Consider the following 23,733-nt stretch of genomic DNA (forward strand, 5'->3'; position numbering starts at 1 on the left):
TCCTCTCTCCTCATCTACACTCTCCTCTCTCTCCCCCCCCATCTTCACTCCTCTCCTCTCCTCTCTCCCCATCTTCACTCCTCTCCTCTCTCCACTCCTCTTCCCCCCTCCCTCCTGCGGATCATGCCCGCGGTGTCTCTAACGAGCCAGTAATTAGCCTGTGTAAGGGGCTTAGCTCCCTCTCGCTGTCACCTTCTCTTGCCCCCTCGGTGAGGCGCGGGCTGCTGACCACACACTGGCCTGCTTTCCTATTGGCTGGGGGCCGGGGGGCTGTAATGGGATCGGGCAGCTCCTAGTGGGATTAGCGGTAAGGAGCTCGGGGCGCTGGCCGAGGGGTGGGCAAAGACTTCGCCCGGGCACAGGGGCTCACACACCGCGCCGCTCGGAAGACGTACGCTCGTTGTAACCGGCCCGTGAGGTTTCTGGGGTACAGAACCCCCCCCCCCCCCCTCCCGCTGCACACCCCCTCAGCGTACCCGGACCACGAAGGGTGAGCTCGGGCAGGACCGAGGAGCTGCAGCAGAGGACCGGAGCGCTCGTCTCCACCAGGTTTACAGATCGGAGCTCCGCGCCGCCCTCTGCCTCCCTCTCTCGGCCCCGCGTCCGCCATGGTGCTGATGAAGGTGAAGTTCCCGTTCCAGCGCCGCGTGCGCCTGGCGCAGGGGCTGTGGCTGCTGTCCTGGCTGGCCACCATGGCCGGCGCCTTCACCTTCGCGCTGGGCGTCTTCCTCAAGACCGAGCTGCGCCGCCGCAGCGAGGTCATGGACAACGCCGAGATCCACGCCGTGCCCAACACGCTCATGGTGGTGGGCCTGGCCTCGCTGGGCATCAACTTCTTCTCCGGCCGCATCTGCCAGGACTCGCTGGACGCCGCCCGCTTCCCGCGCTGGAAGGCCCTGCTGCCGCCCTTCTTCGCCACGGCCCTGCTCTTCACACTCCTCATGCTGGTGGCCGTCATCATGAGCTACGCCATGAAGGGCAACCTGGAGGAGTCGCTCAAGATCGGCCTGAAGAACGGCATCCGCTTCTACAAGGACACCGACACGCCCGGCCGCTGCTTCCAGAAGCAGACCATCGACCGGCTGCAGATGGAGTTCCAGTGCTGCGGCAACTCCAACTTCAAGGACTGGTTCGAGGTGCAGTGGATCAGCAACCGCTACCTGGACTTCAGCTCCAAGGAGGTCAAGGAGTGAGTACCGCCCTGGCGAAACACGGTACAGCACAGTACAGCCCAGGGAGATCAGGGTAAAAGCGCAGTACAGCGCAGTACAGCCCAGGAAGATCGGGGTAAAAGCATAGTACACCGCAGTACAGCCCAGGGAGATCAGGGTAAAAGCACAGTACAGCGCAGTACAGCTCAGGGAGATCGGGGTAAAAGCACAGTACACCGCAGTAGAGCCCAGGGAGATCAGGTAAAAGCGCAGTACAGCGCAGTACAGCCCAGGGAGATCGGGGTAAAAGCATAGTACACCGCAGTACAGCCCAGGGAGATCAGGGTAAAAGCACAGTACAGCGCAGTACAGCTCAGGGAGATCGGGGTAAAAGCACAGTACACCGCAGTAGAGCCCAGGGAGATCAGGTAAAAGCGCAGTACAGCGCAGTACAGCCCAGGGAGATCGGGGTAAAAGCGCAGTACAGCGCAGTAGAGCCCAGTGAGATCGGGGTAAAAGCGCAGTACAGCGCAGTACAGCCCAGGGAGATCGGGGTAAAAGCACAGTACAGCGCAGTAGAGCCCAGGGAGATCGGGGTAAAAGCACAGTACAGCGCAGTAGAGCCCAGGGAGATCGGGGTAAAAGCGCAGTACAGCGCAGTACAGCCCAGGGAGATCGGGGTAAAAGCACAGTACAGAGCAGTAGAGCCCAGGGAGATCAGGTAAAAGCACAGTACAGCGCAGTAGAGCCCAGGGAGATCGGGGTAAAAGCACAGTACAGCGCAGTACTGCCCAGTGAGATCGGGGTAAAAGCACAGTACAGCACAGTAGAGCCCAGTAAGATCGGGGTAAAAGCACAGTAATAATAATAATTGCTTACACTTATAGAGTGCTTTTCTGGACACTCCACTCAAAGCACTTTACAGGTAATGGGGATCCCCTCCACCCCCAGTGTGTACCCCCACCTGGATGATGCACCAGTACTCTCCCCACACACCAGCTCTCGGTGGGGAGGAGAGCAGAGTGATGGAGCCAGTTCATAGATGGGGGTTATTAGGAGGCCATGACTGATAAGGGCCAATGGGAAATTTGGCCAGGACGCCGGGGTAACACCCCTACTCTTTTCAAGAAACACCACAGGATTTTTAATGACCACAGAGAGTCAGGCCCTTGGTTTTACGTCTCATCCGAAGACGGCGCCTGTTTTACAGTATAGTGTCCCCGTCACTATAGTGGGGCATTAGGACCCATATGGACCGCAGGGTGAGCGCCCCCTGCTGGCCCCACTAACACCTCTTCCAGCAGCAACCTTAGCTTTCCCAGGAGTCTCCCCTCCAGGTACTGACCAGGCTCACACCTGCTGAGCTTCACTGGGCTGCCAGTTGTAAGTTGCAGAGTGATATGGCTGCTGGCCATAACAGTGCAGTACAGTGCAGTAGAGCTCAGTGAGATCAGGGTAAAAGCACAGTACAGCGCAGTAATGCCCAGTGAGATCAGGGAAATAATGGTAAAAACAAGGCAATAGCTCTAGAAATATTATGGATATTTACCATGGTAAACTCAAGGCATTGTGTCCAGTCACACAGCTGTGTAGTACTGTCCAGTCACAGAGCTCTGTCTCAGTGTCCAGTCTCAGACCCCTGACACAGTGTCCAGTCACAGAGCTCTGTCTCAGTGTCCAGTCTCAGACCCCTGACACAGTGTCCAGTCACAGAGCTCTGTCTCAGTGTCCAGTCTCAGACCCTTGATTCTCTCCTCTCTCTCCTCTCTCTCCTTCCATCTCCCCTCTCTCTCCCCTCTCTTTCCCCTCTCTCTCTCCCCTCACACCCTCTCCAGTCGCGTTAAGAGTAACGTCGATGGCCGGTATCTGGTGGATGGGGTTCCCTTCAGCTGCTGTAACCCCAGCTCCCCTCGGCCCTGCATCCAGTACCGCCTGACCAACAACTCTGCTCACTACAACTACGAGTTCCAGACGGAGGACCTCAACATCTTCACGCGAGGCTGCAGGGAGGCGCTGGTCAACTACTACATGGGCCTGATGAACACCATTGGGGCCGGCGTGCTGTCCGTCTTCCTGCTGCAGGTACGGATACCTGGCTGGTGCTGTGAGCCCTGACGCCCACGGCCCCTCCGGCACCCTTATATACCGAACCCTGACTCCTCCCACTGTGCCCCTGACATGCCCACATACTGGGATCTGACTCCTCCCACAGCATCATGCCACGCCCACATACCACACCCTGACACCTCCCACAGCCTCATGACATGCTCACATGCTGGAGCCTGACCCCTCCCACACTTTAATGACACACCCACTTCTCAGTGTCTGACTCCTCCCATAAACTTTTGAAACACCCATATGACAAACCCTGACTCCTCCCCCCACACGCCCCTACAACGCCCACACACCAGATTCTGACTCCTCCCACAGTTTAATGACACACCCACCTGTCAGTGTCTAACTCCTCCACCAGCCCTCTGACACGCCCATGTACTGGAGCCTGACCCCTCCCGCTGTAGCTCCGACAGACTCCCATGATCCCTTGTCCAGAAGCTGAGTGGTCTCCCTGGCTGCGCCCCACCCTCTCTGTCTCCCCCTCAGATGTCCGTGCTGGTGAGCCTGCGCTACCTGCAGACGGCCATGGAGGGCATGGTGGGCAAGGAGAACACGGAGTGCGAGACCGAGGGGTACCTGCTGGAGAAGGGGGTGAAGGAGACCCTGAAGGGCTTCATGGACGCCTTCCTCAAACTCTTCCAGACCAACCAGGTCACCATGGGCCCGGAGGGGGGCGCGCCCAAGGAAGGGGCGCCCAAGGAGGGCGAGAAGCCGGCCACCTCTGGAAAATAAACGAACCCAGGCAGAGCTGTGACCCCTGACCCCCGAACTGCCACCCCCCCAGTCTCCTTTCCACCCCAGCACCACCCCCTTGCCCCTGGCCCCCAGCCCCCACCACATGACTGGGCACCTCTCCCCCTGGCACACAATGACCTGCCTAACCCAGACCCCACACCCTGACCTCTGACCCCCTGCTTCTTAACTGGCCATGACCTCCCTGATCTCTGACCTCTCAGTTTTGCCCTCTGGACTTTTGATCGAAAGGCAATAATAATCTCCTGACTCCTCGCCCTTCACCTTTGACCTCCTTGATTCTTAACTGGACCATGCGTCAGCCCTGACCTTTCACCTTTGACCTCCCGAAGGTGAATGTCGACCTCTTAGACTAGGGAAAGCAGCCTGTCTCGTAGGGCCTGGGTGTCCGGACGCCCTGAGTGTCCAGCCCTGAGGCGTCAGCGATCCGGCCAGTGTCCTGCGGCGCGCTGAGTGGGGGGCAGGGGGCAGTGTGTCTGCCCGCGCACTGCCTGCTGTAGGAGCTGCTGTGTGTCTCTCTCCCAGCGGTTATCTGACTGTAACCCCACCACGGCGAGAGAACATTAAAGTTTAACGTTTTTAACTGCTTTGTAGCGTCTTGTCATTCTGTCGTCTTCTGTGTCTCTGGTCTTCTCCCCCTTCTCTCACTCCTCTCTCTCTGCTCCTGCTCCTCTCTCTACTCCTCTCGCCTCTCTCTTCTCTCCTCTCTCCTCTCTCTGTCTTCTCCTCTCTCCTCTCTCTACTCCTGCTCCTCTCTCTCTACTTTCTCCTCTCTCTACTCCTGCTCCTCTCCCCTCTCTCTCTGGGCCTGCTGAAGCCTGGCTCCAGTGGTCCTGGTTCTGTCTGGGGCCCAGCGGGCCGCAGTGCAGTGGTGTCACAGGTGAGCCCTCGCTGTCCTCTGCCCCAGCCTGCTGCCCCGATCCGCTGCTGCAAGAGGGACAGGAGGGACGGGAGAGGGCAAGAGGGGCAGGAGGCGCAGGAGGGACAGGAGAAGACAGGAGAGGACAGGAGGGGACAGGAGGGGACAGGAGAGGACAGTAGTGACAGGAGGGGAAGGAGGGACAGGAGGGGACAGTAGGTACAGGAGAGGACAGTAGTGACAGGAGGGGAAGGAGGGACAGGAGGCGACAGGAGAGGACAGGAGGGACAGGAGGCTGAGTCACAGGAGAGGAGAGAGTGTCGGCTCGACTTGACTGGATTAGCTTTGTTGATTAATCCCACCGGCTCAGCAGCTGCAGCTCTCTTCTAATCCTCTAATTAGTTTGACTGGAGTAACGAGAATACTGCAGCGCAGGTCTGTGTGTGAGTGTGTGTATCTCCAGGTATAAGTGTGTGTATCCAGGCGGTGTGGTGGCTCTGTGGCTGGAAGGCTGCCGGTTCGAATCCCGCGGCCGGCAGAGGAATCCTACTCTGTTGGGCCCCTGAGCAAGGCCCTTCACCCCAGCTGCTCCGGGGGTGCTGTACAATGGCTGACCCTGCGCTCTGACCCCCAGCTTCTCTCCCTGTCTGTGTCTCATGGAGAGCGAGCTGGGGTCTGTGGAAAGACACATTCCTAATGTGAGAAACTGTATCTGGCCAATAAAGAGATCTGTTCTTAAATATGTGTGTGTGTGTACATACGCGTGCTTCAGCTCTGCAGTGAACGACGCTCATCGTGTAAATCCACAGGGCTGTTCTCCGCAGTGTCGCCAGAGGGCGCCCCAGAGCACCCATCGCCTCTTCGGCACGTCAGTCGCCTCCGGGACGCTGTTTCTCCCTGTTCTTGAGCTTTTAACACCCTCAGGTTTCATTTCAGCGAGCTTCCCCTCCACCCCACCCCCCCGCCGCCCGGGCAGGGCCACTCCCGGCGTCCCCCGCGCGGCTCGCGGCCGGCTGTGTGGCAATTTCCTCCCCCGCGCTGGAGCCGCGCAATATTATCATCAATAACAATAAACATGTGGGCTCTCGCCCTGCCCAGAAACACACTCCAGCCACACTGCGCCCTGTGCGCCCGAGGTCCCGCGCCTGGCGCCCCGGGTTCGAGTCTGGCCCCGCAGCGTGCGGCACAGCTGCTGGCCCGCGGGGCGCGGAAGGGACGTCCTGTTTCGGCTTTGCCTGGCCTGCTCCTGCCCTACCCCGGGGCCCTGCGGGCGGCAGGGGGAGCGCCTGAGCCGCCGGCGTGACGTCACGCCCCGGTTCCTGCGCTGGTGACCTTTAAGTGAGGCGCGCGGAGAGGGAGGGGGGGGCCGAGCGTCTCAGCGCGCGGCTCGTTAATTAACACGGCTAATTGAGCGGGCGGAGCGGCTCGGCGGGCGGCCATGGAGGGGTCTTTCTCCCAGAGCCTGGAGGAGTTCCTGTCCGGCGCGCTCGTCACCTGGGTGAGTCGATGGTTTCTGCTGACTGGGGCTGCGATCTGTAATGGTGCTGCGCCGCGAGAGCAACAGAGAGGAGCGACTTCCCCCGAGCCGCAGCGCCGCGGCTCCACGGAACAGCGTCGGAACTTCTGCTTTTCCCTCGCCACCTGCTCCGAGCGCCGCCGCCGCCGCTGCCCCGGGTCCGAGCCGTGCTCGTGGGCGCTGTGCCCCGCGTGGAAGCGCTGCCCACGCGAGCCTCTCCACGGACAGCCCCGCGCGCGCCGCCTTCTCTCTTGCGCACCGTGGGCTGTGACTGAGAGCGAGAGCAGAGCTGTCACCCGCTGTGGATCGCTCCCCACTCCACTGGAGAGCTGTCACCCGCTGTGGATCGCTCCCCACTCCACTGGAGAGCTGTCTCCACTGTGGATCAGTCCCCACTCCACTGGAGAGCTGTCTCCACTGGGGATCACCCCTGCTCCACTGGAGAGCTGTCCTCACTGTGGATCAGTCCCCACTCCACTGGAGAGCTGTCACCCACTGTGGATCAGTCCCCACTCCACTGGAGAGCTGTCTCCACTGGGGATCAGTCCCCACTCCACTGGAGAGCTGTCCCCACTGTGGATCAGTCCCCACTCCACTGGAGAGCTGTGGAAGTAGGGAATTCTGTCTCTTTGGAGGTTCAGACTGACCCATGAAAACTGTCTTTGTGTCTGTCTGCCTGTGTCTTCTGTCTGTCTCTCCATGTGCCTGACCTGCCCATCTGTGTCTCTGCCTGTGTCCTCTGTCCGTCTCTCCATGTGCCTGACCTGCCCATCTGTGTCTCTGCCTGTGTCCTCTGTCTGTCTCTCCATGTGCCTGACCTGCCCATCTGTGTCACTGTCTGTGTGTCTGTCCTGTCTGTGTGTGTGTCTGCGTGTCTGTGTGCCTGTCCTGTCTGCGTGTCTGTCTCTGTTTCTGTCCTGTCTGCGTGTCTGCGTGTCTGTCTCTGTCTCTGTCCTGTCTGCGTGTCTGTGTGCCTGTCCTGTCTGCGTGTCTGTCTCTGTCTCTGTCCTGTCTGCGTGTCTGTGTCTCTGTCCTGTCTGCGTGTCTGTGTGCCTGTCCTGTCTGCGTGTCTGTCTCTGTCCTGTCTGCGTGTCTGTGTCTCTGTCCTGTCTGCGTGTCTGTGTGCCTGTCCTGTCTGTGTGTCTGTCTCTGTCTCTGTCCTGTCTGCGTGTCTGTGTCCCTGTCTGTGTCTCTGTCCTGTCTGCGTGTGTCCTGTCCCCCTGTCCATCTGCTCCAGGTGAGGACGTTTGAGCCCCTCCTGGAAGAGGAAGAGCTCTCCACACAGTACCTGGAGGTCACCTCCAAGTTTCAGGATGCCCAGGGGCAGTATCTTCGCCTGGTGGACGGGGTCTTCCTCAACAGGGTCATGCGCCTGATGTGAGTACCTGACTCTGCTTGTTTGTGCTCCAGGTGCCATAGAAGCAGCTGGTAGTGCCATGGCAACGGTGGTCCACGTGAAGTGTTGCCGTGGCGATGTAGTGATGTCTTGTGCAGCGGTGTGTGGACAGGAGGCAGTGCTTCCTGTTTGTGAGTTTCCATAGCGACACCCGTCACGGTGACAGCGGCGCCCTCAGTGCCTGGCAGGGTGCCCGGGGTTACAGAGTGGGGCCTGTCCTATGCCAGCTCCCAGCAGTGCAGCACTGGGCCTCTGGGCCCCACAGTAAGAGAGAGGGACCCGGGTTCGAGTCTTCAGTGTAGGCATGGCCACTCTGGCCTCGGTCCCTCCTCAGTTGTGTCAGGGGGTTCCTGGGGAGAAATGGGTTTATATCTGGGACCCCTGTCTAACCGGATACTGACTGGGTGACCCGCTCAGAGACCCGAACCCCAGAGTGGAGCAGATCTACCGGAACCAGATGAACGACCAGATCCTGAGGGTCCAGAACTTCTCCATCCTCACTCGCCACCTGCGCTCCTTCTACCAGGTGAGAGGGAGGAGAGAGAGGACACTGCCTCCCTGTCTCCCTGTGCCTGTGTGTCTCCCTGCCTCCCTGCCTCCCTGCCTCCCTGTGTCTCCCTGCCTCCCTGCCTCCCTGTCTCTCCCTGTCTCTCCCTGTCTCTCCCTGCCTCCCTGTGCCTCCCTGTGCCTCCCTGTGCCTCCCTGTGTCTCCCTGCCTCCCTGTGCCTCCCTGTCTCTCTCTGTCTCTCTCTGTGCCTCCCTGTGTCTCCCTGCCTCCCTGTGTCTCCCTGCCTCTCTGTCTCTCTGTTCCTGTCCTTCTGTATTTCTTTCTGTCATCACTTCCTTCTGTGTATGACACAATCTCCATAGCAACCCACCTCAGAACCTGCCACCCATCACTTCCTGCCGTTGTCTTACCTAAACTTCCTCTTCTGGCCACGGGAGAGAGAGGGAGAGCAGAGCAGGGGCATGTTCTCATTACAGAGCCAGCTGCAGACACAACACGGAGCACAGAACGGAGCAGGCTCTAACACTGTGGGGGGACGGAGACCTGTGGCTTTTCTCTGAGAGGCAGGCGAGAGCGAGAGCTGTCTTCACGTCAAGCTATTTCTGTCAGCGACAAGCGCAGCTGCTGCCCACAGGCTCGCCTGCGCTGATGTGGCCACAGCATTGCCATAGCAACAGCCCACAGCCCACAGCCCCCTGCCCCGCCCCGCGCCCCCTCCCCCCCAGCTCCACCTCGCAGCACTGAGGTCACGCGCTCACACAAGCACTTCCTGGAGTCACGCACACGCCTCCTGCCGGCGATCGTTATCTGTCTGTCTCTCTGTCTGTCTTTCTCACACTTTATTACTGTCTGTCTCCTGCGATCTCTCTCTCTGTCTGTCTCTCAGTTCAATTCAAGACGCTTTATTGTCGTGATCAGTGAATACATCGGTGTTGCCAAAGCAGATAAAATTAATATAAAATCTATAGCTATTTACAATATAGACACATCATAATACAGTTACATACAAACACATGGAGCTTTACTGAGAGACAGGAGATCACACACTGTATTATTATTATTATTATTATTATTATTATTATTATTATTGAGAGACAAGCTCACTGTTCCTCAGGCTGGGACAGGAGGTCACACACTGTATTATTATTGAGAGACAGGCTCACTGTTCCTCAGGCTGGGACAGGAGATCACACACTGTATTATTATTATTGAGAGACAGGCTCACTGTCTGTTCCTCGGGCTGGGACAGGAGATCACACACTGTATTATTATTATTGAGAGACAGGCTCACTGTCTGTTCCTCGGGCTGGGACAGGAGATCACACACTGTATTATTATTATTGAGAGACAGGCTCACTGTCTGTTCCTCGGGCTGGGACAGGAGATCACACACTGTATTATTATTATTGAGAGACAGGCTCACTGTCTGTTCCTCGGGCTGGGACAGGAGATCACACACTGTATTATTACTACTGAGAGACAGGCTCACTGTCTGTTCCTCGGGCTGGGACAGGAGATCACACACTGTATTATTATTATTGAGAGACAGGCTCACTGTCTGTTCCTCGGGCTGGGACAGGAGATCACACACTGTATTATTATTATTGAGAGACAGGCTCACTGTCTGTTCCTCAGGCTGGGACAGGAGATCACACACTGTATTATTATTATTGAGAGACAGGCTCACTGTTCCTCAGGCTGTGACAGGAGATCACACACTGTATTATTATTGAGAGACAGGCTCACTGTCTGTTCCTCAGGCTGGGACAGGAGATCACACACTGTATTATTATTATTGAGAGACAGGCTCACTGTCTGTTCCTCAGGCTGGGACAGGAGATCACACACTGTATTATTATTATTGAGAGACGGGCTCACTGTCTGTTCCTCAGGCTGGGACAGGAGATCACACACTGTATTATTATTATTGAGAGACAGGCTCACTGTCTGTTCCTCAGGCTAGGACAGGAGATCGCACACTGTATTATTATTATTGAGAGACAGGCTCACTGTCTGTTCCTCAGGCTGGGACAGGAGATCGCACACTGTATTATTATTATTGAGAGACAGGCTCACTGTCTGTTTCTCAGGCTGGGACAGGAGCTCACACACTGTATTATTATTATTGAGAGACAGGCTCGCTGTCTGTTCCTCAGGCTGGGACAGGAGATCACACACTGTATTATTATTATTGAGAGACAGGCTCACTGTCTGTTCCTCAGGCTGGGACAGGAGATCACACACTGTATTATTATTATTGAGAGACGGGCTCACTGTCTGTTCCTCAGGCTGGGACAGGAGCTCACACACTGTATTATTATTATTGAGAGACAGGCTCGCTGTCTGTTCCTCAGGCTGGGACAGGAGATCACACACTGTATTATTATTATTGAGAGACAGGCTCACTGTCTGTTCCTCAGGCTGGGACAGGAGATCACACACTGTATTATTATTATTGAGAGACAGGCTCACTGTCTGTTTCTCAGGCTGGGGCAGGAGATCACATACTGGGCTGTTGTCTGTCTGTCTGTCTGTCTGTCTGTCTGTCTGTCTCTGTCTCTCTGTCTGTCTCTCACTGTCGCTGGATCTCTGACTGACAGGAGGACCTTCAGCAGCTCATCCTGATGCCCCTCCCCAATGTGGCAGTTCTGGGACGTGATCCTCTGACAGGTAACCCTCCTGTCCCGCTGCCTGGCTCTCTCTCTTTCTGTCTGACCACCTGTCTGTCTGACCGCCTGTCTGTCTTCATCAGAGGCCGCTGTGGAGGAACTGAGGAGACTCCTGCTCCTGTTACTGGGCTGTGCTGTACAGGTCAGGCGCTGTGTTTACTGACTCATTCATACTGATACTGACTCACTGATACCGATATTCTAATACTGACACTGATATTGACACAGATATGATAATACTGACGCACTGATAGCAATCCTGACACACTGATATTGACACAGATATTGACTCTGACACTCCAGTACAGACAGAGGGGTTTCTGATACCAGTACGTTGGTTCTGACACACTGCTTCCGACAGTGAAATTGGCTCCGATCCCCCGATTCCAGCGCCGCAGTGCTAACGCTGCCACTGCGAGGCTGGGACACACTGGAGGCCTGCGGTCGCAGTGCCTGGTGTGTGACAGCTGTGCCCCTTGTGTTGCCAGTGCGAGAGGAAGGAGGAGTTTGTCGAGCAGATCCAGCGTCTGGACCTTGAGACGCAGGCAGCTCTCGCCGGCTGTATCCAGGAGGTAGGGACTGCGGCGACCGTCTGCGGACGACTTTGAGCAGCGTTTCGTCGGTGCTCTGCAAGGGGAGCGCGTTAGCAGAGGTGGAGAGGTAGTGGAGGAGGTTATTGGCATGTGGACACCTACACTCAGCGCCCAGTGTAGGCAGTACATGACACACATCAGGAATGACAACAGCAGGGACAGCGGGTGTGCTGTGGGACAGCGGGTGTGTAGCAGTGAGAGACCCGAGGCCCTGCAGTAGCTGTTGCAGATGGGCACTGCAGGGGGGCAGCAGCTGTTCTTGAGTCTGGTGGTCCGTGCTCTGACAGGCCATCGCGCAGGGGGGAGAGCAGTCTGGCTGGGATCCTGAAGGATGGATCGGGCTTGATCGCGAGAGTGGATGGTGAAATTAGTTCGTTAATATTGGGTCTCCTGACATGTTGGTCCTGCGTTCAGGTGGGCAGCCCAGCAGAGTCAGCCAGGACCCTGCTGCACTGCGGCCCCTTGGCACCCCCACGACACACAGTGCCCTGCGCCCCAAACCCCTGAATCTCTGTCCCTTCCCCACAGGTGACCCAGGACCCCCGCAACGTGCTGCCCCTCCAGTGGGGGGAGCTGTCCGGACTGGGGTGTGCTGAGATGCAGGACCTGTTCACCAGCATGGCCCAGCACATCCAGGGGCTGCTGGCACAGAGGGACTCGTACCTGGAGGTACCTGTAGGCCCGAACCCCAGGCACAGTGGGGGGCGGTCCGTCTGTCTCCAGCAGTGCCAGCGTCTGCATCAGGCCCTGCGCAGCAGGCACGGGCTTCCTGCCATGCCTGGTGCACTGTAGCAGTACTGCTGTGTTTGTGTGTGCTCTGTTTTGGGCTTGGTGTTATTCTGTTTGAGAGATCTCTATGCTGTGGGGCCACTCTCTTCAGCTTTGGAGGGCATTGCAGTGGTAATATAATTTACTGTTGCTAGGAAACGCTCCTAACTGATCTAGTAATAGCACTGCTGCTGCCAGCAATTAACATCCTCGTGGTGATATCCTTAGGGAGTGCCCCAGCTTTCTCTCTCCTTTTCCCAGAGGATTGCCGAGTTGTGTCAGGAGCAGGAGTCTCTCCAGGCCCAGACGGGGCTCCTGCCCCCCTCGCTGGCCAGGCTGGACGACGCCTCGCAGGGCCTCAGCGTCCAGCTGGCAGACAGCAAGGCCAAACTGCGCCGCCTGAGGCAGGAGCTGTGAGTGACCGCGGCGGCGGGCGGCGGGCGGCGGGGGGGGACCGTGCAGGGCGGCGACCCCCTGGAACTCAAGTGGCAACGTTTTCACTTCCCTCTTCCTGCAGGGAAGACAAAGGCGAGCAGCTATTGGATTACAAGCAGGAAGTCCAGGCCATGGAGGCGGAGCTGAAGAAGCTACGGCAGGAGGTAAGGGTCAGACAGCGCCGGGCGCTGCCCGCTGGCGGGGCCGGCGCGGTCTGAGCCGTGGGTCTGTCTGGCTGGCAGAACCGGGCGCTGGAGAGCGAGGCGCGGCTGGCGCGGAGCTGCCGGGACGAGCTGGACTGCCTGCGGGAGCGCGCCGCCCGGGCCGAGAGGCTGCAGGGGGAGCTCAAGGGCTACCGGGACCGGCTGCACAACCTGGAGCTGTACCGCGCCAAGCTGGAGGTGAGGGGGGGCGGGGCGGGGGGGGGGAGGAGGGGGAGAGGGGCAGGCAGTCTGACTGAGACTCTCTGTTGCCCCCTGCAGGAGGAGCGCCAGTACTCCCAGACGCTGCAGGAGACGAAGGCTCTGCTGGAGGAGCAGCTGGTGGAGGCCCGGTCTCGCTGTGCGCGGGTTCGAGAGCTGGAGAGAGAGAACCTGCTCATTCGGCAGAGGGTCATGGATCTGGAGGGGGTAATGGAGAGCCCACACTGTGCACACAGCACAGAGCCCACGCTGTACATGTGACACAGAGCCCACGCTGTACATGTGACACAGAGCCCACGCTGTACACACAGCACAGAGCCCACGCTGTACACGTGACACAGAGCCCACGCTGTGCACACAGCACAGAGCCCACACTGTACACGTGACACAGAGCCCACACTGTGCACACAGCACAGAGCCCACGCTGTACACGTGACACAGAGCCCACGCTGTGCACACAGCACAGAGCCCACACTGTACACGTGACACAGAGCCCACACTGTGCACACAGCACAGAGCCCTAGATGTACATATAGCACAGAGCACTTGCTGTATGCTGCTCAGTCACAGTGCTGTTCCAGGAGAGAGACGCCGAGAGACAGAGAGCTGACGAGCTGCTGGAGGAGAATATGAATTTGGAAGTGGAGCTGAAGCACAGCCTGGGCATGCCCCCGAACTTCCAGAGCTGGGAGACGGAGTCGGACGAGGAGCTGGGCCCTGAGAGAGGTACCCCACTCTGCCCCTCTGCCTGTCCGGGCTGGCTCTGTCTTCTGTCCAGCTGAGCCCCTGTGTGCTGTCTCGCCTGTCAGAGCCGGAGCTCAAGCCCCTGAGCGTGGAGGTGAGCGAGGCCTCGACCTGGCAGCTGCTGGGGGCGGAGCAGGAGAAAGCAGAGCTGCGCAGACGACTGGAGGAGCTGCAGGGCATGCGGGAGGGCTGCGCAGACAGAGAGGCAGCTGCGCAGACGGAGCTGGTACGTGTGGCCACTGCGGAATCACAGTTCAGCCCCGTGTCGTATGCTGCACCTGCAGCTGAGACGATGCTAAATCATTTCTGAAGAATAATACACATGTCCTGTCTTCAGGCTGAGCTGCTGCAGCAGAGAGACACTCTGAAAGCAGAGCTACAGAGAGAGACAGACAAAAGGACAAAACTGGAGACTGAGCACCAGGGCACTCTGATAGAGGTGAGACAGACAGGTCTGGGGACTGAGCACAGAGCACTCTGACAGAGGTGAGACAGACAGACAGACAGACAAGTCTGGAGACTCCTGCTGGAATAACTGCTCCTGTCCCCCCAGCTGCAGACTCTGCGCGCTGAGACTGCCTCCCTGCGAGACAGCCTCGGCTCCCTGAGGCGGCCAGGCAGGGAGGAGGAGGAGGAGGAGGAGGCAGACCCGGCCGGCGGCGCTGAGCCCCTCCTGCTGTCGCAGCTCCAGGAGGCGAGGCAGGAGGCGGAGAGGCAGGCGGGCCTGGCGCAGGGCCTGCGGGCCAAGCTGGCGGAGCAGGGCAGGGCGGCGCGCGAGGCGGAGCAGAGGCTGTGCGTGCTGCAGGCGGAGAGCAGCCGGCTGCGCAGGGCCGCCGAGAGCCTGGCCGAGGCGCGCGGGCAGATAGAGGTAGGCCAGCGGCGGCCCCCGCCCCGTCCTCCTCCTCCCCTGGAGGCGTGCTCTCACCCCCTCTCTGCCGCCCTGCGCAGGCCCTGCAGCTGGAGAGCGCGCAGGCGGACGAGGAGCTGTTCCGGCTGCGCAGCCAGCTGGAGCTGCAGCGCCTGCAGGAGGCGGAGCTCGGGCGCGTGGAGGCGGAGAGGAGCCAGCTGGAGAGGGAGAGGGAGACGCTGCGCGGCACCGTGGAGACCCTGAGGGCCGCGGCGCGCAAGGTCAGCCGCCGCGCCCCTGTCCGCCTTCCGGTCCAACCGTCCGCAATCGTCCTCCCACACTTACCCAGCAGCCTGCTGCCTGCCCGTTTCCAGGGAGACCAGCTGGAGCTGTCCAATCAGGGCCTGAGGGCGGAGTGCGAGCGGCTGGGGCGGAGCCTGGAGGCGGCGCGGCGGCGGGGGGAGGAGCTGGAGGCGGAGCTGCGGGAGGTGGGGCTGGAGGCGGAGGCACTGAGCCGCGCGCGGGCCCAGGCGGCGCTGGAGGCGCAGAGGCTGGGGCAGGAGAAGGAGGCCCTGCGGAGCCAGCTGGACGGGCAGGAGAGGGAGCAGAGGCAGAGGGAGCGCGAGGCGGCCCGGCTGAGGCAGCAGCTGGAGAGCACGGCCTCGGCCCTGGAGCACAGCCACCACCGCTGCGGCAGCCTGGAGGCGGAGGGCAGGTCGCGCACGCGCCCGCCGTGCCCGCCGCGCCCCCCCCCCCGCCGGCGCGCCTGCGTCCTGACGCCCTCTGTGCCCGCAGGCGGCTGTCCCAGGAGCTGTCCCGCCTGCAGGAGCGGTGCGCCCAGCTGGGGGAGCTGGAGAAGGAGCACAGGGAGCTGAGCAAGGCCAGCGCGCAGGACCGGACGGGCCTGGCCCAGCTCTCCGAGGTCAGTGCCGCCCCCCGCGCCCCGCCGGCTTCGGGGACTCAGACCTCTTCAGGATCGGGGAACCTGCAGGGACACAGGAGGCACAAAGGGTGGAGGGAGGGTGGAACAAGCTTCTATCACGATCCTGGGGTCAACAAGCTGCTGAGCCACCAAACGAGTAGAATGGGGTCGCATGGCCAGCCCCTGTTTGTGACCTTTCTGAAGTACTTCCGTGTGAAACATCAGAACGTCCTGCACGGGTGCAAGCCGAGCTCAGACTCACAGTCCCCGCCCCTTTGCCCCTGTCCTCCAATAGGAGCTGGTGAGCGAGAAGGTGCGGTCGCAGGAGCTGGCCAGTCAGGTGGAGCGACTGACCCGGGAGCTGGAGAAGGCGGGGCTGAGCCAGGAGCCGCGCGCGGAGAGGGGCGGAGCCAGGTGCTCTGTAACTGAGAGTGATGAAAGTCTCTGGACTCGGGAGAGCGTGGCCACCAGAGACACCAGGCTGGGCTCTACTGTACTGGGCCAGGCTGAGCTGAACTGTACCTGTACTGGGCCAGGCTGAGCTGTACTGGACCTGTACTGTCCTGTACTGGGCCAGGCTGAGCTGAACTGTACCTGTACTGGGCCAGGCTGAGCTGAACTGTACCTGTACTGTCCTGTACTGGGCCAGGCTGAGCTGAACTGTACCTGTACTGGGCCAGGCTGAGCTGTACTGGACCTGTACTGTCCTGTACTGGGCCAGGCTGAGCTGAACTGTACCTGTACTGGGCCAGGCTGAGCTGTACTGTACCTGTACTGTCCTGTACTGGGCCAGGCTGAGCTGAACTGTACCTGTACTGGGCCAGGCTGAGCTGTACTGTCCTGTACTGGGCCAGTCTGCTTGGTACTATATGATCCACACAGAGCTATAATGACAGATCCAGACTGAGCCCAGGCAGAAGACTTGACTCACTGAGGTGTATCAGAAATGTAACACGCTGAGCATTTCAAGCCAAGATAACTGGAGTTTTTAGTCTCTTGGTAAATTGCTTTTCTGAACTTTGTTTTCTGTTTTTAGGGGTGAGATTCTGGCTCAGACCACTCTTCAGTTGTCAGAGGGGTCATCAGCTTGTCAAGGACACCCCCAAAATGCCAGTACAGACCTGGCTACCAGCTCCAAACTCCAGCAACACGAAGTGCCCCAGAACCAGAGTGTGCTCCCGAGTGACCCCCAGTTACAATACAGTGAAGCTACAACCCCCCAGAATGACGCTGTGATTGTCGTCACCCCATGTACCACAGGAGGACCCCAAACCCATAACCTCTCTGACTACTCAGACCACCCTGGAGTGCCCCAAAACAAGAAAGGACCCTCACAGGGCACAGAAGCCCAGAATACAACTCACCCCCCTGAGACACCCCTACCCACAATCACGGGAGAGACCAAAGACAACAGCACTGCACCTGCACCCCAAAATCCTGAGGGTGCCCAGAGGGAGCCGGTCCCCAACCGCCTGCAATCGTCCTGTGCTGAGACCCCCGAAAGCCCTGCCGATCTGCAGAAAATGGGCCCAGCGCCCCCCACAGCCCCCAGCAGCCAGGAGAAGAGGGAAGCCCGGAGTGCCAGGCTGATTGAGGTGGAGAGGAAGGTACGTCACTCAAACTGTTCCCCCTGGGGCCCTCGTCTCCTCACTTGTGTTCCTCCTCACGGAGCCACTTCCTTCCCGGTGCTCCTACGATGTGAACAGGTGTGATCGCAGTCGCCGTGGTGTCGTTGCTTCAATCCAAACGGTCAGTTTATTTTTTTTTTACCCCCGTCTGTCCCCGCTCTTGACATCCTGTGACCCCCGCCCCCCCAGAACGCAAGGCTGCAGGCGGAGCGCGACGCCCTGGCCGCACAGCTGGAGCAGTCTCAGCGCCTGTGCGCCCGGCTGCAGGAGCAGGCGGACACGCTGCAGAGGCAATCCCTGGCCCTGCAGGAGAACAGCGCCGCCCTGCAGGCTCTCAACACCGCGCTGCAGGTCAGGCAGCCGCGCCGCCCCCTCTCCGCCGTTCCCCCTGCGCGCCCCTCGTCACGAAGGTCCAACCGCCCGCTTCCCCCGTTCCCCCAGGTGGAGCAGGCCGCCCTGAGCTCCCAGCATGCCGCCGCCGTGGCGCGCTGCGCGGAGAGCGAGGCCCGCGTGGCCGCCCTGGAGGGAGAGTGCCGGGCCGCGGCGAGGGAGCGGGAGGAAGTGAGGTCGCAGTGGGAGGGGCTGCGGCGCGATCACGAGAGGCTCAGCGTGCTGCACCAGCGGCAGGAGGCCGAGCTGGAGGCCCTGATACAGCGACACTCGGAGCTGAAGGGCGCACACCGCGCACTGGAGTCCCAGCACCGGGAGCTGGAGGGACGGTAATTACTGCAACACTCACTGTAGTCCCAGCACAGGGAGCTGGAGGGACGGTAATTACTGCAACACTCACTGTAGTCCCAGCACAGGGAGCTGGAGGGACGGTAATTACTGCGACACACACTGTAGTCCCAGCACAGGGACCTGGAGGGACAGTACTTACTGTGTCACACACTGTAGTCCCAGCACAGAGACCTGGAGGGACAGTAATTACTGTGTCACACACTGTAGTCCCAGCACAGAGACCTGGAGGGACAGTAATTACTGTGACACATACTGGAATCCCTGTACAGGAAGCTTTGAGGAGCTGTAATAACTGTGTCACACACTGAAGTCCCTGTACAGGAAGCTTGAGGAGCTGTAATTACTGTGAGACACACTGTAGTCCCAGCACAGGAAGCTGGGGGAGCTGTAATTACTGCGACACACACTGTAGTTTCTGTACAGGAAGCTGGAGGAGCTGTAATAACTGCGACACACACTGTAGTCCCAGCACAGGAAGTTGGAGGAGCTGTAATTACTGTGAGACACACTGTAGTCCCAGCACAGGAAGCTGGAGGAGCTGTAATAACTGCGACACACACTGTAGTTTCTGTACAGGAAGCTGGAGGAGCTGTAATAACTGTGGCACGCATTGTAGTCCCTGAACAGGAAGCTGGAGGAACAGTAATAATTGTGACACGCACTGTAGTCCCAGCACAGGAAGCTGGAGGGACAGTACTTACTGTGTCACACACTGTAGTCCCAGCACAGGGACCTGGAGGGACAGTAATTACTGTGACACATACTGGAATCCCTGTACAGGAAGCTTTGAGGAGCTGTAATAACTGTGTCACACACTGAAGTCCCTGTACAGGAAGCTGGGGGAGCTGTAATTACTGCGACACACACTGTAGTTTCTGTACAGGAAGCTGGAGGAGCTGTAATAACTGTGGCACGCATTGTAGTCCCAGCACAGGAAGCTGGAGGGACAGTAATAACTATGACTCACATATTTTCTAAGACTCTCTGCCTGTGCTATATGTCTGTCCATACTGAGACCCTCTATCCAGCTGTCCGTTCAGACCCTGTGTTTGACTGTCTATCTGTGCTGACCTGTGCCTGACTGTATTGACCTGTGTCCAGCTGTCTCTCCCAACTCTGTCTGTCTGCACTGACCCTGTGTCCAGCTGTCTGTGCTGACCCGCGCTGACCTTGTGTCTAGCTGTCCGTGCTGACCCTGTGTCCAGCTGTCCGTGCTGACCCGTGCTGACCTTGTGTCCAGCTGTCCGTGCTGACCCGTGCTGACCTTGTGTCCAGCTGACCCGTACTGACCTATGCTGACCCTGTGTCCAGCTGTCCGTGCTGAGTCACGCTGACCCTTGTCCAGCTGTCCGTGCTGACCCTTGTCCAGCTGTCCATGCTGACCCTGTGTCCAGCTGACCCGTGCTGACCTGTGTCCAGCTGTTTGTGCTGACCTGTATTGACCCTGTGTCCAGCTGACCCGTGCTGACCCTGTGTCCGGCTGTCTGTGCTGACCTGTAATGACCCTGTGTCCAGCTGTCCATGCTGACCCTGTGCCCAGCTGACCCGTGCTGACCCTGTTTCTAGCTGTCTGTGCTGACCTGTGCTGACCCTGTGTCCAGCTGTCCGTGCTGACCCTGTGTCTAGCTGTTTGTGCTGACCTGTGCTGACCCTGTGTCCAGTTGTCCGTGCTGACCTGTGCTGACCCTGTGTCCAGCTGTCATTGCTGACCTGTGTCCAGCTGTATGTGCTGACCTGTGTCCAGCTGTCCGTGCTGACCCACGCTGATCCGCGCTGACCAGCGTTGACCTGCGCTGACCCGTGCTGACCAGTGTCCAGCTGTCTGTGCTGACCTGTGCTGACCCTGTGTCCAGCTGTATGTGCTGACCCTGTGTCCAGCTGTCCGCGCTGACCCACGCTGACCCGCGCCGCTGTGCTCCAGGTTCGGCCAGCTGTCGGACCGCTGGGCCCAGCTGGAGGAGGCCGAGTTGGGGCTGTGGGCGGAGAAGGAGCGTCTGGACAGCGAGGTCCAGCGGCGGGTGGACAGGGAGCGGGAGCTGGACAGGCTGAGGGAGGAGAACGAGAGGTGAGGCGGGTCCGAGTGTCCAGCGTCCCTCCTGCCCGGCCTGTAATGTGTCTGCGAACGTCTCGGCCCCTGAGGATCACAGACCCCCGTCTTGCGGGAGAGGAGCTGCTCTCCTCCTTGCGGACAGTTTTCCATCAATCCCGAGGTTAGGCAGGCGGAAAACCTCCAGCCCGTCCTGTTCACATTCTTCATCCTGAAAACTGGCTTCTTCCCTCTGGCCAGCAGTGGGGTTCCCAAATACTCGCTTGTCCATTCCTGCGTCTGTGAAAGCGGTTGACACAGGTAACACAGGTAGATGCAGTTGTCAGTCCAAACCGATTATGCTGTAATAAACTGCGCGTGTGTATTATGCTGTCCCTCCAGGCTCTGTGCCCTGCAGCAGGAGTCCACGCGGGTCCAGTCGGAGCTGTTGGCCCAGGGCTCGGTTCTGCGGGGCGAGCTCAGCGCCGTGCAGCTGGAGCGGACCCGGCTGGAGGGAGAGGTCAGCACGCTGAGGGAGCAGAACCAGAACCTGGACATCACCGCGGCCCGGCTCACCAGCCAGTACCAGGTCAGTCGAGTCGAGGAGCCCCTGGACACGGACGCCCTCCTGGCCCGCCCCGCACTGCGCTGCCCTGTGCTGGGGTTCGAGTCGCTGCCTTTGGGGGTCAGTTCTCTGGATGCAGGATTCTGATTTCCCAGGAATGTGTCCCCTCCTGTAAGCGCCAGGTCAGGGATGTTCGATCTCGTAAATGCCCCATAGATAAATATCACCCCCTCTTCTAGTGAGCATGATGGGCTGTTGAGCACTGAGACAGATGCGGTACCTGGCTCGGCCACAAGGTGGCGGCAGTGTGATGGCGTGTGCTTGCCGGTGTGAGTAACTGTGCGTGTCTCCGGGCTCAGCTGCTGACCCAGCTGAAAGCCAACCTGGAGGAGGAGAACCGGCACCTGGTGGACCAGAACCAGACCCTGAGCCAGGAGAACCGGGCCCTGCTGGAGAAGAGCTTGCAGAGCCGAGACCAGCACCATCAGCAGCAGAGGGAGTACATGTGAGCACTGAGCACCCCCTGACACACTGAGCACACACTGAGCACACACTGAGCACCCCCTGACACACTGAGCACCCCCTGAGCACACACTGAGCACCCCCTGAGCACACACTGAGTACCCCTTGAGCTCTCTGAGCACACACTGATCACTCCCTGAGTACCCCTAACACACTGAGCACCCCCTGACACACTGAGCACCCTCTGAACACCCCCTGAGCCCCCCCTGACAGACACAGCCCCCCTGAGCCCCCCTGAGCACACACTGAGCCGCCCCTGAGCACACACTGAGCACTGAGAGTCTGTCCCCTGTCTGCAGGGACAAGCTGAATGAGCTGCGCAGGGAGAAGCAGAAGCTGGTGGAGAAGATCATGGATCAGTACCGGGTCCTGGAGCCCACCATGCCCCTCCCCAGCAAGGCCAAGTGAGTCCTCGGCCCGGCCCGGCCCACTGAGCCCGGTCCCCCCACTGGGGCTGACCGGCGCCGGACGCTCTCTGTCGCCCCCTGCAGGAAGACCAGCTGGATCGCGGACAGGATGAAGAAGCTGATCAAGCCGCGCGGGCGAGAGGGCCGGGAGCCGTTCCGCGCCCAGTTCATCGCCGCGGGCAGCGTGGAGAACCTGGCCGACGCCACGGAGACGCCCGAGAGCAGCGCCCACATGCAGGGTGAGGCCAGCAGGGGGCGGCGCTGAGACTGAGACACACCGACGGCCCTGGAGCAGTGAGACAGGAGAGTGAGACACACTGACTGCCCCAGAGGAGTGAGACTGGGAGAGTGAGACACACCGACTGCCCCAGAGGAGTGAGACAGGGAGAGTGAGACACAGAGACAGGGAGAGTGAGACACACTGACTCCCCTGGAGGAGTGAGACAGGGAGAGTGAGACACACCGACTGCCCCAGAGGAGTGAGACAGGGAGCGTGATTCAGGGAGTGAGACGCCGTGATGCTGAGACACACACTTCCTTCATTTTGCCCATCTTTTCTGTTGACTCTCTGACCCGCTGCTGTGGGACCTGTGGATCTCATCCGGCCCCTCTCTCTCTGTCTCTCTGGCTCCAGACCCCCGCAGTGCCCCCGTCTCGCCCTCGCCCTTGCGCAAGGCTCCCAGCTCTCAGAGCATGCTGGAGGAGCGCCGTGTGATCCTGCGCTCCGGCCGCCGGAAGCTCAGCTCCCGCTACGGCATCTCGGAGTCCTTCAGCCCCGGGGACAACCGGGCCACGCCCCGGGATCGCTTCCGGCAGAGAGTCGGCACCATCCTCTGGGAGCCCGCCGCGCCCCCCAGCCGGGACAGCCTGAGCTCCTGCAGCGAGGCGGGCGAGGAGAGCACCGGTGAGGAGTGTGCGGGGTCAGGGGTCGGGGGGCAGGGGGCAGGGGCCAGACACCTGATCAAGACGGCTGCTGGTGTTAGACGTCAGGGATCAGAGCGAGTGAGTGGGCTAGGGTCAGAGGTCAGATGGAAGGGAACAAAGTAGGTATTGGGGTCAGAGGTCAGAGTTAGGGCTGGGTTCACAGTTGTGATTGAGAAAAAAGCTCGCCATCGCATCATCTGCCTGTACTGAACAGCTCTGCTGCTGCAATTTCACCCCGCAGCTCTGGCTGAGGACAGGGAGGCGACTGAGCTCAGCCTGGGTGACCCCCGCGTCTCGTCCGCGACTGAAGGTCAGTGTGTGCAGGGACTGGGGGAGACAGGGGCAGGTGGGGTTCAGGTGTGTGTGTGTGTGTGTGTGACGTGTGCATTCTGTTTCCTGACAGACTGCCAATCCATCAGCACCTACCAGGCTCCACTGACCAAGAAAAACAGCCTGTAGCCTCTCTGAAGGAGCGCCTGGGTGCACCTCACTGTGCTGAGAGACTGCCTCACTGTGCTGAGAAAACTGTACCTCACTGTGCCTCACTGTGCTGAGAGACTGTGCCTCACTGTGCTGAGAGACTGTGCCTCACTGGACTGAGAGATTGTGCCTCACTGGACTGAGAGACTGTGCCTCACTGTGCTGAGAGACTGTGCCTCACTGTGCTGAGAGACTGTGCCTCACTGGACTGAGAGACTGTGCCTCACTGGACTGAGAGACTGTGCCTCACTGTGCTGAGAGACTGTGCCTCACTGGACTGAGAGACTGTGCCTCACTGGACTGAGAGACTGTGCCTCACTGTGCTGAGAGACTGTGCCTCACTGTGCTGAGAGACTGTGCCTCACTGTGCTGAGAGACTGTGTCTCACTGGACTGAGAGACTGTGCCTCACTGTGCTGAGAGACTGTCTCACTGTGCTGAGAGACTGTGCCTCACTGGACTGAGAGACTGTGCCTCACTGTGCTGAGAGACTGTGCCTCACTGTGCTGAGAGACTGCGCCTCACTGTGCTGAGAGACTGCGCCTCACTGGACTGAGAGACTGTCTCACTGGACTGAGAGACTGTGCCTCACTGTGCTGAGAGACTGTGCCTCACTGTGCTGAGAGACTGCGCCTCACTGTGCTGAGAGACTGCGCCTCACTGTGCTGAGAGACTGTGCCTCACTGGGCTGAGAGACTGTGCCTCACTGTGCTGAGAGACTGCGCCTCACTGTGCTGAGAGAC

At 59.6% G+C, this 23,733-nt stretch overlaps 2 protein-coding genes across 2 annotated transcripts; both read left to right on the top strand.

Moving 5' to 3' along the window:
- The first annotated feature begins 473 nt into the window (after positions 1–473).
- rom1b (retinal outer segment membrane protein 1b) lies at positions 474–4,073 on the top strand. The gene is made up of 3 exons (XM_088908997.1): positions 474–1,189; positions 2,987–3,233; positions 3,753–4,073. Exons 1-3 carry the CDS (start codon positions 609–611, stop codon positions 3,996–3,998), a joined length of 1,074 nt encoding a protein of 357 aa, XP_088765123.1. The 5' UTR covers positions 474–608; the 3' UTR covers positions 3,999–4,073.
- Positions 4,074–6,196: 2,123 nt separating this feature from the next.
- ccdc88b (coiled-coil and HOOK domain protein 88B) lies at positions 6,197–23,118 on the top strand. Its single transcript, XM_088909017.1, has 30 exons — positions 6,197–6,376; positions 7,632–7,771; positions 8,208–8,316; positions 10,899–10,968; positions 11,051–11,109; positions 11,456–11,539; positions 12,089–12,229; positions 12,590–12,741; positions 12,846–12,927; positions 13,006–13,164; positions 13,246–13,392; positions 13,767–13,911; positions 13,995–14,155; positions 14,267–14,368; positions 14,483–14,797; positions 14,878–15,057; positions 15,151–15,491; positions 15,572–15,698; positions 15,994–16,112; positions 16,735–17,305; positions 17,516–17,677; positions 17,768–18,045; positions 19,989–20,132; positions 20,496–20,682; positions 21,018–21,163; positions 21,480–21,584; positions 21,672–21,826; positions 22,222–22,491; positions 22,753–22,821; positions 22,915–23,118. Exons 1-30 carry the CDS (start codon positions 6,317–6,319, stop codon positions 22,968–22,970), a joined length of 4,836 nt encoding a protein of 1,611 aa, XP_088765143.1. The 5' UTR covers positions 6,197–6,316; the 3' UTR covers positions 22,971–23,118.
- The last annotated feature ends 615 nt before the right edge of the window (positions 23,119–23,733 follow it).

This window comes from Atractosteus spatula (genome assembly GCF_055471065.1).
Source record: "Atractosteus spatula isolate fAtrSpa1 chromosome 24 unlocalized genomic scaffold, fAtrSpa1.hap1 SUPER_24_unloc_1, whole genome shotgun sequence".
In the NCBI taxonomy this organism is placed as follows: domain Eukaryota; kingdom Metazoa; phylum Chordata; class Actinopteri; order Semionotiformes; family Lepisosteidae; genus Atractosteus; species Atractosteus spatula.

Bases quoted from the DNA above. Each gene is read 5' to 3' on its own strand.
- rom1b (XM_088908997.1), top strand. From the start codon at position 609: ATGGTGCTGATGAAGGTGAAGTTCCCGTTCCAGCGCCGCGTGCGCCTG. The intron at 1,190-2,986 runs GTGAGTACCGCC...CACCCTCTCCAG, and splicing joins AGCTCCAAGGAGGTCAAGGA to TCGCGTTAAGAGTAACGTCG. The intron at 3,234-3,752 runs GTACGGATACCT...TCTCCCCCTCAG, and splicing joins TGTCCGTCTTCCTGCTGCAG to ATGTCCGTGCTGGTGAGCCT.
- ccdc88b (XM_088909017.1), top strand. From the start codon at position 6,317: ATGGAGGGGTCTTTCTCCCAGAGCCTGGAGGAGTTCCTGTCCGGCGCG. The intron at 13,165-13,245 runs GTGAGGGGGGGC...TGCCCCCTGCAG, and splicing joins TGTACCGCGCCAAGCTGGAG to GAGGAGCGCCAGTACTCCCA. The intron at 20,683-21,017 runs GTCAGTCGAGTC...CTCCGGGCTCAG, and splicing joins GGCTCACCAGCCAGTACCAG to CTGCTGACCCAGCTGAAAGC.